This window comes from Antennarius striatus, chromosome 7 (assembly GCF_040054535.1).
Source record: "Antennarius striatus isolate MH-2024 chromosome 7, ASM4005453v1, whole genome shotgun sequence".
NCBI lineage: Eukaryota > Metazoa > Chordata > Actinopteri > Lophiiformes > Antennariidae > Antennarius > Antennarius striatus.
Genome location: NC_090782.1, coordinates 20,338,186 through 20,353,010, shown reverse-complemented (window position 1 = coordinate 20,353,010; position 14,825 = coordinate 20,338,186). Strand labels below are relative to the sequence as shown.

Below are 14,825 nucleotides of genomic sequence, written 5' to 3'. Positions count from 1 at the left end.
GTTTAGCTTAGTTCAGCTTAGATTACCAATAAGACTGGAAAGATGGATAAACGGATAACCTAGCTCTAGGTAACAAAATTATTTTTTAAAATTACCAGTTACACTTAACTTGTTGAATCCATTTTTTAAAAACAAAATAACATTTAAAAAAAAATGCTTTAAAACACTTGACTCATTTGCCAGTTTAAAATCAGTGTTAAAGCTTTTTTCACTTCAATTTTCATACCGATTGAACAAAAACTAAATAAACATGTCTGGTGGTTGGACTGTGTCACATCAGAGCAGCTGTTTTGCCTCATTTCTGGTGCTTATATTAGACTAAGCTAAAACAAAAGCTTCCATCGTTAGCTTCATACTTGCAGTACAGATGAGAAAGTGGAAATTCCTCATTGATATTGTCAAATAAATCAAATAAAAGCATTCCTCCAAATGTCAAACCATTCCTTAAAACTTATAAAATGTCTCATTTTGTATATACAGTACAAAATCCATGCATTATCATTGTTTCGAATGCCATAGGCGACAATATTTTGTCGTCATTTACTCAAGCAAAAGTTGGTTTAACGCAACATGTACCGATTGTAATGATAAAAGCTTGGGCTAGCTATGATGTGGCACAGCTATGGCTTCATTTTGACTTCGAAACATAGCAGAGCAAAACTACACAGAGCCTGGATTCAATCTGAGTCACATGGGGATGATGTGGGAGGAGGTAGTACAGGCACAAGGCCTCATGTCAGAGTCTTACATTTACTTAAAGCCCTGTGTTTTTGTCCAGAATAAGAGGGAGAGAGATCAGACTCAGGTCAAAGCAAAATTGACAAGTGCCTCATGTGTATAGCCACATAGATATATAAACCAAACATTACAGAGCTAATGCTAATAAAGCTGACCGCTACGTTCACAAATGTTCAAGCTTTATCGGCTCTGATTCCTTCCAATCTGATCTCCATCCATCTCACCGTGGAGTTCACTGTCCGGATGCGTAGGGCCAGCTGATGGAGCTCCCTGATAGCTGCATGTCCCGGATCAGCGTCTCGATGGGGGTCTTTCCCACCAGCCGCATGAAGAAGAGCTGGGAGATGAGGTTGGCCGGCACGGCCCGCAGGGCCGGGAGGCGCAGCAGCAAGCGGCCGAAGCGCTGAGGCTGGTTGGGATACTGCAGCCTCTCGTACTCTGTCAGGGCGACCTGAGCCTTCTCCTGCAGGGACTCCACATGGGCCGGGTCCGTCAGACCACACGCATCTGTAGGAATCAAGTAGAGGATGCTATCACTATTTGATTCATGCAGCTTTCTTATTAAACATTTGTTGCTTCTGGACTGCCATCTAACGTAAATTCATGCTTTGCAGGAAATTGATTGTGACATTTGGATGATATACCTCTACTACCGGAAGATTTAGGTCACGTTTCCTTTACTCATTACTTTTGTACTATTTATCTTCCCTTCAATGCATCTTGATCTGTTCCTTCGTTTCTAGACTTCATGCATGGTCGTGGAAGTGGTATAAATAGACTGTTTGTGTCCTTTCCATGAGGTCAGAAGTCACATAAAGCCAAATCAAAGGATCCCTGGGATTTGAAATGTAGTTGGCTCAGAAAGTTGAGCTGCCTCTAATACCTCAGTTGTTTTGGTTCCCAGTAAGGAGATCATTTGCGGGTAAAGACATCCTGTGAGTATCATCGTTCAGATAATCTTGTAAAAATTTAATAAACTTACCGGGTGAAAAGAGTGCAATAGCTTTGAGGCAGCTGTACTCGGCCGTGTCCACCTGCAGCCTGTTCAGCTTGTCCACCTGGTCCTGGAAAACCCTGACCTCGTCCATGAAGGACACGACGCGCTCAGCGGACATGGGCGATGAGTGGAACCCTGCGGCCGCCAGCAAAGGAGCCATGTGTATGGGCAAGGCAGACTGAGCTGCGTTCAGGATGAACAGCTCGCTCCAGCTCAGCCTCAGCAGCGCCACCTGTAGGGTCAGTTCCAAATGATGAAAAGAATGCACGCGTTTCAGTCCCAATAAATTTTTCCACTGACATGTAATAATTGAATGTAATTGCAGATTTGTGGTTTCTTTTTTGGAGGAGGACCTTTTTCTTAAGTGATTTATTTATTAATAAATATTTGTTTCCTTGTTTCTTTTTAATCCAGGTTTAAAACTTAATGTGTTACTCTCTGCATCTTCTGACCTAGTCTAGGATATAACAACCAGTTTGTACATTTTTAAATAAAACAATATATAAATTATAATCAATATAACTATCCAACATTAAAGTGTTAAAGTATAAGTCCTGGATAGGCATGTGATCCACCTTAAAATTTAATCACCTCCTCCTCATTCCAATGGTGATTCATTACAAAATTTAATTGAAATCTGTTTGGAACTTTTTAAGCGAGGATTAAGTAATGTGTATGACATCATAACCTAAATTTATTATTAAACAGATATGATATACATTGGCTGATTTTTGGACTTCAATTTCAAAATGTTCTCTGCTCTGAAAATATGTTGTTTTTTTAAAAATGTATTTTGAAATAATACATAACAAGAAAAGTGGATCGCTTGACCCACCTGCTCTGAAACTGGGAGTTCAGGGAAGTATGGGATGTTTCTGGCCCACTCGATGGTACTGAAGAGTAGTCTGGCTGCCAGCTCGCAGATGCTGTCGATGCCCATGACGGAGGCTCCGCTGGCAGAGGCCTGCATCTGGGCCTGGCTGTAGGGGGTCCCGTACCGGCTGCTGGGGTACGGCTCGGCCCGCAGGAGCTGAGAGATGAGCTCTGACACCGGCTGCCCGTTGAAGTAGTCGGCGCCTATGTGACCTGGCACTGCACCTCCAACGCCTCCCGCCAGCGAGTTTGGACTGATGCCTTGGTGAGAGGGAGGGATTCGACCCCGCTGGACTGCTGCAAGATGGGAGGGAAAGGAAAATCAAGAACAGATGCCTCTGAAGAAACAGTCGCCATCAAACCAGAGACCTACAATGACACTGAAGTAAATCTAGAAGAGTAAAAACAAGTAGCATCTATTGATAGTAGATTAAAAATCTGCCACCCACTGACAAAGAACTTATTGGAATACCTTTAACACGTTAATCTTGGTCTGTGCGCTGTTTAGTTAAGACTGATTTGTGTCTGCTGTCAGTAAAAACTGACGTTCAACTTCCTCTCCTTCCAACACGGTGACCTCACCACCTATTTAGTGTGCATTCCCTCCTAAAAGGAGCTTACAGACCTGGTAGTCTGTCAGGAGGATTACACAGTGGACTACTCAAAGGACTCTGATGAAACCTATCAGGATGGATGGTCATGTGACCGGGATCATTACAGTAAATTTTGAGCAGATACAGGAATTTTATTTTGCTCTCTTTAAAGCTGCGGCGTGTCTTTATGTCATGTGACTGTCACGTCAGCTACGTCTTTGAGACTTACAGGGAAACTGAGCTGCCTGCTAGTTTCATTCAAGTGAAAACACTTGTGAACTTTGTTTATAAGACCACGAACCAAAGGAGAAGTTTTCATCACAGTTCTCTTATATAAGAACTGAATCTGGAACGATGCAAGAACATAATACATATCCTTCCCCACGAAGTTCCACAGTTTACCTTTAAAGATTTGTCTAGCTAATTGTTACTGCTTCACATTTTCACTATTATACTGTCTCTGCTTACAATACAATACTTTGCCTACAAAAGACTCAATGTTATCAAAAGTCAGGATTTAACGATCTATGCTTTTTACTGCTATAATACAATGAAGAGTAACCTGGTGGAGGCATCTGGCATCTCTGCTCCTCTTTATGCTTTTGATCAAATCATTGGGTGAATGACAGTTTTGAAGGTCAAAACTGTCATTCATGTATTTCTAAAGTAACCTAGAGGAAAACATTCATGACAGCCGAACCGTTAATGTTCTGTGAAAACCACATCTACAAAGAACTCCCAACATTTTTCACCTTTTTTGTTGTCGATTGATCTTATGAATCAATGGGACAGTAGAGATTTGAAGAAATCTATTTCCTCTAAGAAAAGAAAATGTTTCCACCTTTCAGACAAATGTCCTTTTTAGATAATCCTGTATATTTTATTAATGCATTGAGGTTAACTTCTTTTCTACTCAGAAAAAAGAGAATAACTGTTTAATTAACTTTTGCCAGCAGACACTATTACTCTTTCTTTGGATGTATGAATGTAAGTCCACTGCTTGGTGCTGACTGAACCCTGATGGTGACTTCCTTCAATCATAATATGGGACACACAAAGACTAGTGTTCAGATGCTTGAACTCGTCCCTGCGCGAACCTTTAACAGCATGAAGTTGTTCTTAACTCACAAACATTTATTCATGAGTCACCAGCAAAGCCTAAAAATGTAATTAAAGTGTAATTAATCCCTAGTTGCTGCCCAGCTGCTCTCCGTGCACCAAACTACAACTAAAGCTGTGACTGTCTACTTCCCCAAAGGAGTTGATGATCATCTTTATTTCTATATGATGTGTAGTTCAAACGGCTTCACAGTTCCATGAATAACCAGTCCCAGTGTAACACCTAGCATGGTGTCCACTGACAGTGACGCAAACACAACTACAGTTCATTTATAGTTGACAAGAATAAAAGAAAACAGATTGTAAAATGGTTTATGATGTGCTACTGGGGTAATTATATTTATTAACTCGTCTTTACTGAGGATCAATGAGGACGAGGGTTAAGGAAGCAGGAGGTGAAGCAGAGTGAATGTAATAAATTGCTATTGTTGTTTCATTTTTATTGCTAAGCAAATCAAACGTTGTTTCTTTTGTCCTGAGCTGAGCACCGGGGTCAAAACACGCTTTGGTTGACAGTATAAATATTTTGCTTGGATCACTGGCAAATGTCGGCGAATGTTTCTGCTGAAGGAAGCGCTTTCTCTGCAAAATCAACCATTTCTGATATTTATTCATTTTTAAACGGTTCCTGTTTATTTGTGTTTGTTTGGGTTTGCTTTGCTTACAACTTGTACGTGAATCCAAGGAGAAGAACAGATTTAGGAGTAACTAAATGCATGTTTTTCTGGTACATAAGAAGGATTCTGATCTAATTCAATTTGATTTACACTACTTTAAAATGATATTACTAGCAAATACTACATGATTGATTAATGACCTGTAGAACCTACTGCAGCAAAAATACACTGCTTTGCCATTGTGTTAGGAATAACCAAAGCAAATACTTATTACATTTAATGCAAAATGCTGTCAATATATCTTTACTGCTTCATGTTTAGGTACAGAACTTGTATATTTAAAGAGGGTTTCTTTTTTTTTACCGCTGTTTCTGCTTTTTCTGCTTTTACTCTACCCTGCAGTCACTGTTTGTTCCGTCACTGAAGAGCAACCAGCTTAACAGACAGTCAGGATTTCCATTTTTTAAGTCATGTGGCAAATGTGTTAGCAATGCATTACTCAACAGCCTTATCTCCATGAAAATACGTCCGTATGCTGCTCATTTACAGAGGGATTTACGCTAAGAAAGGAAAAACATTCTGCATATTTTCGGAAATTATTAGCTGTTAGTTTTTTTTAATTCAACTGTATTTGCAGTCACATTTTCAGCTTTAACTCCAATCTGTAGTTCGGTTTAGGCAGCAAAAGCTCTTAATTAATTAGATTGCCAGTCAAAATTTTACTGATATGTTTGGCATCAACACGTTTGCAACACAACTATTTGTACAGGGTTGAATTTCTGCCCAACTAATGAATGGAATTCTAATGTTTACTCTTGTAGCACTGCTTTGGTCTCGACCAGGCCTCAAGGGAAATATTTGGCATTTTAGCTGCTAAACGCTCCACCATGTTTGCTGTTTAGTCACAACTGTCTCTCTCCATTCTGGTTTTTTTGTGTGGCAGTATAAAGCTAGCCTGTCAGAGCGTTTTTATGGAAAAAAAAAAAAAAAGGCTGCATGTTGCTATGAGAAACCTGGCAAATGAGTGTGAATGAAAACAGTGAAGTGGTGATTGGCTTTATTCCCGACTCCAACAATAATCTCAAGCACAGATTAGTAGTTTTTCACCTCTAGCTGTTCAAATATATTCATGTATCTACTAATCCTTATTAAAAAAAACACCTCTTTCCACCTGCTGTGCACGTGAATCAAAGCTTTTGATACCTTCTTTGCGCATTCCCACACGGAAACATTTCTTCAGACGACAGTATTGGCACTGGTTGCGATGATGCTGGTCGATTTGGCATTCTCGATTCGACCTGCACAAGGGAAACAAAGCAGAAGTGAGTCTCGTATGTGGAAGTGAAGTCTCCGTCTGACCTCTGTGATGAGTGAACTGTGCGAGCTGGTGTGGCTGAAAAGCCATCAAGGCTGTGACCTTTGTAAATCATCTGCCCCACACGCCCTAGTATTGTGTTTTACAGCAGGAGGAGGCCAACGCTTCACAGAGAGCCCTTTTCACGCTCTCTCTCTATATATATTTATATACGTACAGTATATATGACTGAAAATGTATCTCCCATTCAGACTCAGTGGGTTATTATGTAAAGAAACCACTCTGTTCTGAGGCTGAGAGTTGTATTAGCACAAGAGTAGAGAACGGAGTTTCATCGCTGTGCTCTGAGGAATAATGGGAATGTTGACCTTCTGAAGCAATCCGCCCTCAGTTGCCTGACCTTCAGGGCTTTTATTTTATTTATTTTTTTTCCTCTAGGACTGTTGGTGAGAATAATCCAAGGTTAGGTCATAACATTCCGTAGTGGGACATGGTTAATGCGTTCTCCCATGAACGCAGATGTCTCTATAATGGCATGTGTAACACTAAAAACATTGTGACATTTTCCTCCACCCACGCAAATTTGGTATTTATGACCACTATGTACTCTTCATGACACACTATAATTTACTATTTACTAAATAAATAAATAAATAAATAAATAAATAAATAAATATATATATATATATATATATATATATATATATATATATATATATATATATATATATATATATATATATATATATGGACTTTTTAAAAAGTATTTATCAGTATACAAAATTTGTGGTCCTAACCCAAACAAAATAATCCTGTGTTATCACAACTGTGTTTCATTGTATTATGATTTATTACTGTAATTAATTTGCATTTAAATCATCTTATAAAAATCCCCTTCAATTTTGCAATATTATTTTCCACGTGTAAAAAAAGTTCACTCGTGTTGAACTGAGTGTATTTAGTGTTACCGAATACACAAGTTCAACAAGAACAGCGAACATAATTATTTGAACAGAATGCAAACAAACCGAGCAAACGACAGGAAGCCGTTTCCCAGCAGCCCTCACCTGCAGGAGTAGTTCAGGTTCCTCCTGATGCTCCTCTTGAAGAAGCTCTTGCAGCCCTCGCAGGTGAACACGCCGTAGTGTTTCCCGCTGGACTTGTCTCCACACACCACACAGTCCACCACGCAGGCCTTGTCTTCGTCCCCGACGTCCACATCGCTGTTCCCGGCCTGAGGCGAGCCCTCCTCTTCCTCCCTCCTCAGGTACGTCTTCTCCTCAAGTCCATTAGTGTCCCCGTTGGGGTTGCCCCATCCCCCGCTCACCATGGCCATATTCTCTGAGACGAGCAGCCTTCCGAGTGGATCATACACAGACCCGCCCTGTCCCCCAACCCCCAGCTATCGGAAAAGTCTTCCAAACACCAAGAGCGGCGGATCCGGATCAGTATTACAGCCTGTTTTTGCTGGAGAAGGTCTTAAAGTGTGAGAGAAACTCCCCGACTCCCTTGCTGTGACCTTTCTCCCCTTTACCGTCTGGTTGTAATGACCTGGAGGTCCTTCCCAGTGTTGTTTTCTTTCTCTTGTATAATCTCTCTGCTCTCTCTGTTCTTGTCTTCCACCCTGTGTTCACCACCCTGACCTCTGATCAGCAGCTCTCGAGGTCTGAATAAACTTCAGAATCACATAGAGCGGTTCAGAGTTCAGGCAGGAGAAAAGGGCGCAGCCCGGCTCTTTTCACAGGAAACAATAAATTACACTTTGACTCCTTCTCTGCTTCTCCCTCCCTCTCACTTTCTCTCTCTCTCTCTCTCTCCGGCACCTCACCTATCCCTGAGCATGGTGTCGAGGGACAAAACAGCCGCTCTGCAAATGAAAAAGAAGCTCTGCCCCTCTCTCAGATCATGACTTTTTCCCAAAAGGACAGGCGAGTCTGAAGAAAAATAAAACACAGCTCCGTTCAGGCAGGGTAAACTTCCCTGCCCTCTCCTCCAACTTCTAAACTAGTCCAACCAGTTCCTGCTGTGCAGAGGTGTTATCTGCTAATCTGAATTAGTTCTAGTCCAGACTCACTGTTGACTTGTCCGGCCTGTCGTGTAGGCAGGAATGATCGTGATGGAAAGGAAAAACAAGATTTTTGCTCCGGAAATACTTAGTCATATGTCCTGAAAGCAGGAAAAAAAATTCATGTAGGATTTTGGATTTTTTTGTGTGGATAGTTTCAGGTTTTGTTCAGAGAATTTTCATCCAGGAACACTTCTGTCAATTACTCAAATTAATTCCAGCTGAAATTGACTCCACTCTTACTATTTTAGTAAGACTATATCCCTTAAGTGTCGGTAAACATAAACCATCAAGTAAATTTTCCTCTCCTCTGGGGTGAAATGATGTTTTCTCCTCATCAGATACTTCTGAGAAGTCCCACAAAACACAAGCTAAACAAAAAAAAAAAAAAAAGCAGAGTTGAGAAATCCTCTCTCAGAGCTGCAGAGTGTCGTCTCTCTTCCTTCTCTTGTTTTGTCAGTGCTTGTCCATCCAGCAATAACAACCAGAGGCCAAAACCTCTCTGCATTCCCTGTCAGCAAGTCAGGGTGTACTGTTGCACTCCTCACTTCTCTGCTCGTCCTTTTTTCTTCCCCCTCTTTGTGCCTTTCCCTCTGCCAGCCCCGGCAGGAATAAATTAGGCAAACAAGTGCAGGGAAAACACGGTCGCCGACTTCGGTCAACAGACGTCACAATGCGGGGCAGCCAGGAGATCGCCTCCTCTCCTGCTCCTCTCAGTCGTCTCTCTGCGCCTCTGCCTCGCTCCCTCCTTTAGGGAGAGAGAGAACGTGTGTCTGTGTGCTCAGGGATTTGACACTGCTATTCAAGCCTTGCCGTTGCCATGGCGCCGGATGCCTTATAAGGCCAGCGGAGTCAAAGAGCATGGAGTGGGCTGTAGCCATGCAGTGCACACACAGCCTGACTGGCTGCTGGTTTCCCCTCTGACCCCTGGGCCAGCCTGGGAGCAAAGGGGGGAGTTAACCCTAACACTGCTGTAAGACAAAGACGGGGGCCCTGGGGTCGACACACTGCGAGTGCACGACACTCACACTCATGTTCTCCACTCCACTCTAATCCTAAAGAATTCCTCCATCTCTGTTGACCCAACAGTGAAGGGGAGGGCCTGTTGTTGTTGGTGAACGACTCGTCAAAAGGTTATACGATACGCTGCCGCCTCTGTTTCACACCTGCCGCATGCACTCAGGTCGACGTGTTCCACAGACTGCTGCGTCCTGGATGGGCGGGTTTTCCTGTGCACATTGTAAAGAGGAATACACGCCGGACCTGTCAGAAAAGAAATGTTGAAATTGACAGAGAGCGGTTGAGGTGGACTGACTTGTAGTCCGAGTTTTGTGCTGCAAATGTGTCCTTTGAGCTGCGAGGTGGAAAGCAAAGAAATCAGGGTGTGTGGGCGGGCGAGCAAGAACGTGTGTCAACTTCCATCCAGACCGGAGTTCACCACCCACCTACGACTAAAACTCAGCAATGGTGTATCACACTCACCTAAAGCTCGAGTTTTAGTTGACCAGATGTGATGTAACCATATTTTTATTTGCTATAAACACAATCATTCCTGAATCATTCCGGTACCAACAGTTGATGCAAAGTTTTCCAATTAAATTTTTAAGCGCCCAAACTCAAGCTGTGGTTTGATTGTCAATTTTTCTTCCCCTTTGAACACGTTACATGGTCGAAAGCTTTCCAAACCCTCCACCTTCACACCTTTCTCATTTTGCAATCAGTGGTCTGCCTCTGACAATTTCTTGTACAGTACTGGTATTTGTACAGACTGCTCTTCTGCATAGCAACAAGACAAATGGGCAGGCTCAGAATCTCTCTTTCCTTCTTGATTTTGAAATTTTAAACAATTTCTGATGCTTTCTGTTAGCACGCCATTGAACATCTGTTAAAAACGGTGTCTTTCTCGCACATCAACTTTTCCATATATAATATTTTGAAAATATCTCAACAAATTTTTTGTATTCATGGATTTCTTTAAATTTTGAGGAAGATCTGTGGAAAGAAGAGGATTCTGGGTCACTTTTTCAAGACGAGTCAGTCCAGCTAACACAACTTTCTCTCTTTATTGAAATTATAATCCAGGTCTGGGAACATGACTCCAAAAACTGTCCGTTCTTCATAGTAACAGAAGCCTTATTACATTCTCCTGTTTGTCAAACCCAGCTGTAATTTACCCGCGAACACATCGGTCATTTTGGCAGTTGGCTGAGCTCCTGTGGAATTTCTGGCCTCCTTTTTCTGTCATACCAAAGTCATGTGAAGATCTCCATGAAAAAGAGAAAGAAAAATAAACCATCACAGATTTCAATGGCACCTTCCACATTTAGGAAAGGAAGCCTCTATCCACCAAAAGTTCTTCACACAGCTTTAGAGGAATTCCCCCACAGTCAAAAACATTGTGTTTCTGTGATCATTTGAAGAAGATGAACGTCGAAAGAACAAAGAGGTAAAACTTTGTAAAAGAACAACGAAAAAAAAGCAATAAAAGAAAAAAAAAAAAACACACGATGATGGCAAGAAAAGGAAGCATTTCTGTTAGTGAGGTTAATTCAGCATTTTAAATCTGAACATGAGTGCATTTGAACCCACAGCCGTCACAGTGACTCTCCCTGTGTGTGGATGGAGCTTTTGTTTGCTAAGAGGTTATCAGGAGCCACACTAAAGCTGTCATGCACTGAATTAATGCTTTCATTTATGAATGTGTCTGTTGAAGGGGAGTTTGGACATGTGGTATATGTTTTTGTAAGACCGATCTGTAAAAATATAATATCTGTAAAAGACTGGATTTTGCATACCTTAATAATAAAAATGAAAAGTTGTAAAAATCATGTTTTTAAACTGAACAAAAAACGTTTTTTGCAAAAGATGTGGTTATTTAAAGTATGCCTTTCGCAAATATATTGTGTGTTTTCTTTGTTTTTGGTTGTTTTTTTGCATAATTTTAAGTTTGTCTTGTGGAATTGCTCCAAAGTTCTTTTATGAAGCACTGTGATGTACAAAAAGTGGAGAATATGTAGGATTGTCCATTAATATCCACGGATGGATGGATGTATTGACGGATGGATGGGTGAATATATAGATAAAGTCGGTTGTGTTCAGTTTGTCATCATAAAGCAGATCACAGCGATCAGTGCTGTGGATGAAAGAAGGATGACCACAGTCTTTACTTCACAGCTTTGTGTCCGTGTTTGTAACCCCTGTGTGTGTGTGTACGTGTGTGTGTGTTTGTGTTGTGTGTGTGCTGAAGTTATACAGGTCATTGTATAACTCGGTGCGTCAGTGGACATTGACGCACTAGTCGTGTGTTGTGTGTATCTGAGACAGAATGTGCCTGCGCCTTTCTGCATAAGTACATATGCCTTTGTGTGGGTGGGGTGTGTGTGTGTGTGTGTGTGTGTGTGTGTGTGTGTGTGTGTGTGTGTGTGTGTGTGTGTGTGTGTGTGTGTGTGTGTGCGTGTGTGTGTGTGTGTGTGTGTGTGTGTTCCTTGCTCTTTGAAATGCTGGTCAGGAATGTGGCTGCTCTCAGCTTGAAGTCGACTGTGGTGGAGTCTGTACATTCTCAACACAGTCAGGAGTCCAGCGCCATCACACAACCTTTTAGAGCAGTCACCTGAGCGCTGCACACACTGACACGAACACACACCTGCAATGTAAACCTGAGGGCTAGCTGGTAATCTTCTTCACTTTAAAAACAGTAATACTTCCACAATTTCTTTTGCTACTGCAAATATTCACTACCAATGACCCTAATGTTCCAAATTTAAATGGTGAATATAAAAGCCTTTGAAAATTTGCTGAGCCATAAGATCAATGAGTATTCCACATTTATTTATTTTTCTATTTTGTACCATTTCTCTGTGACCCTACTGTATATCTACAAGGAATTCTCTCTCAGCAGTACTCCACATATTTGCTTGTAACTCTGATAAATACGTAGCCGAAGTGCAGTGGAATTCAGAAAACGTGGTTAAACTTTAACTCTGGAATAACTTTGGATGAACAAGCTGGAGCACATGACTCGCTGCTCCTTCCTCATTGGCCCCAATGCCCTTTGGCCTACAGGCTAGCAGCAACTCCATCTTCCCCTCTCTCCCCCCTCGCTCTTTTACTTCTCACAACACTCTCTCCATCCTCAGGCCTTTGACCTCCAGCGAATGATGGAGCAATTTAAAATACAGGGCAGCGGATCCTGCCACAGAAAAACATCTGCTGGTGTGACACTAAACTGAAACACACAGTGTCCAATCAATATTTGCCCTCCTCCCCGCCCCGAACCTGTTAGAGATGGTGGGAAACTTCCCATTTGGTGTTGCTTCCTTGTTATTCAAATGTGTTCACTGTGAACAAGGCATCAACCCACTGCAAGTGTCAATAGAAGCATATACTGTCGCAGCAGTGGAGTCTTTTCCCATGTGTCTGCTGTAAAGATAACATTTATCACTGAACGCTGCTGTGAGTTGGAAAATGTTTCCTGGTTTAACCCAATCAGCTCTGATGGCAAACTTATTTACTCATCTTTTTTTAAATTAGTTCTATATTGATGAGAAGTACAGAATCACTTGTATGGTATGAGAATCGAAAGGCAATTAGCTCAGTTTAGCATTAAGTCTGGAAGCAAATGAAATGGTTATTCTGTCTCTGTGTCAGTTTAAAAACATTTCAACCCATTTTGACTCTCATAACGTTACTGTGATTACGCTTCATTCAGGAGAGAGATGTGATAGACTGTCATGAAACATTTACGTTCCGCAGTATGATTGCAATCGGACTGCATTTGCTTTTAGCAACAACAAGATAAATCTCTTCATGGAGTCAAGAAACTGATGGTGGTGGCGGCTGATGACTCTCCTGAGATGGAGGAGGCTGTTAAAGCTAGTTAATTGTGAGCATAACGATACACTGTAGTCCTCCTGATCAAACTTTCATCACAAGTCATTTGGACTTTTTTTTCCATTTGTTGTGACTGAGTTCGTCAGTTACACATCTTGACCTGATGCTAACAATTTCTCCTGCAGAGATTTTATGTTTTCACATTGAGTGCATCAAGCAAATCTTCTGAGGAAAACCTAATGCTCACACGTCTTAATGCAATGCACATTGCTCTGATTCTCTCTGATCTTCTACTTCATTCACCACAACTGTCTGTACAACGGGGATTTTTACTATTTGACTTAATATTTTTGCTTCATTTGTGTGGTTATAGCAATTGACAGGTTGTCAATATGTTACCAGTGGACAGCCCATTTGAAAGATGAACATTCAGACGAGGTATTACCTTAACACTCTCTGCAGCCACAACATATTTGATGGTGCTCCTCAATCACCAAGTTCATTCTCCTGTAAATCTGTGTCCAATCTGTTGCTGGCTGAATGTGCCCTCTGTTATTGACCAGACCATGTCTGTAGGCCAGCTAAGGTGCTTAGGATACCAGAAAATAAACCTTATTAGCTCAGTGAAGACAACTCATATGCTTTAAGGGGATTACAACAAGGCCCCTCCCCCTGACATCTTTTGCTTCTTAACATCTTATTGCTGTAATGCTCACAAGCTAATGAGCTAAGTGTCTTCTTTAGCTCATCTGTCCTGCTGTTGGTCTGGACATTGTTGAGGACAGCTATCAGACATTCTGTGTGATGACAATTATATTGTGCAGAAGCTCTTGAGTTAAAGTCCGACTTTCACGTTTAGAACATTAGCGAATTTATTATTACTCAAAGTAATACAAAAGAAGAATCATCTGCAGTCATCACCAATAAAGCCCACCCCTTCCCCCCCCCCCCAAAAAGATCTTACAGCATATTTTAACAGTTTCAACAAAAACTGGACAGTCTAATCAAACGTAAATATGCATAGCAGTACTGTTGCCCCTATTATGAGTTTGTATACTAAATAAATTCATCACTTGTGTCGGGTTAAGTTAAAATTACACATTTTTCAAAAAGTAGAACCATATGTATTTCAAGCAAGTCTCTGCTTGTTTGTTTTTGTACTTAGGTTCAATCAGCGGTGAGAAAATATCAAACCAGTGGCTGCATGTAAGGTGGAAAAAAATCAATTCTTGAACAGGAAACATGTCAAAGGCTGGACGGTCTTTTCAGAAGAAGAAGGTCTTTTGTCACTGAAGACATGGGTAACAATTACTTCCAGTCTGAAAATACAGCAAAGTAGATCTGAAGGTGCTTGTGTGAACATGTAGCAACGAAACAAGCTATTACCTCAGTTTAATGTGGATTATCAAACTGATTTCATGGAATAAAGACATGTTTTGACGTTCCATCACTTTTTAAAAAAAAACATCTTTGTTTGAACATGACAACTTCCCCCAAACAAGCATTTAATGAAAATATAATCGACCAAGTTGGTGTGAGAGAAGAGGATTCAAAGGACAGGGCTAGATGGAGGAAATTGATTTGCTGTGGCGACCCCTGAAGGGAAAAGCCGAAAGGAAAAGAAGAAGATAATCGACCTACTTTGACAGACATTATTTTAGCATTAGTTTAGGAAAAC

General features: G+C 41.2%; 1 protein-coding gene and 1 long non-coding RNA gene across 2 annotated transcripts in view; one reads left to right on the top strand and one right to left on the bottom strand.

The window, feature by feature from the left end:
• Window positions 1-66: 66 nt before the first annotated feature.
• LOC137598589 (nuclear receptor subfamily 2 group F member 6-like) lies at window positions 67-9,628 on the bottom strand. The gene is made up of 5 exons (XM_068318910.1): window positions 7,320-9,628; window positions 6,141-6,235; window positions 2,571-2,905; window positions 1,721-1,967; window positions 67-1,245 (listed from the first exon to the last, which is right to left on the bottom strand). The coding sequence occupies exons 1-5, from the start codon at window positions 7,586-7,588 to the stop codon at window positions 971-973; spliced, it is 1,221 nt and encodes a 406-aa protein (XP_068175011.1). The 5' UTR covers window positions 7,589-9,628; the 3' UTR covers window positions 67-970.
• Window positions 7,384-14,825, top strand: part of LOC137598591 (uncharacterized) — a 15,187-nt gene continuing 7,745 nt past the window's right edge. The window contains exon 1 of the long non-coding RNA XR_011036704.1: window positions 7,384-7,519. This is a non-coding gene — a long non-coding RNA (uncharacterized lncRNA). The remainder of the gene's footprint in view (window positions 7,520-14,825) is intronic.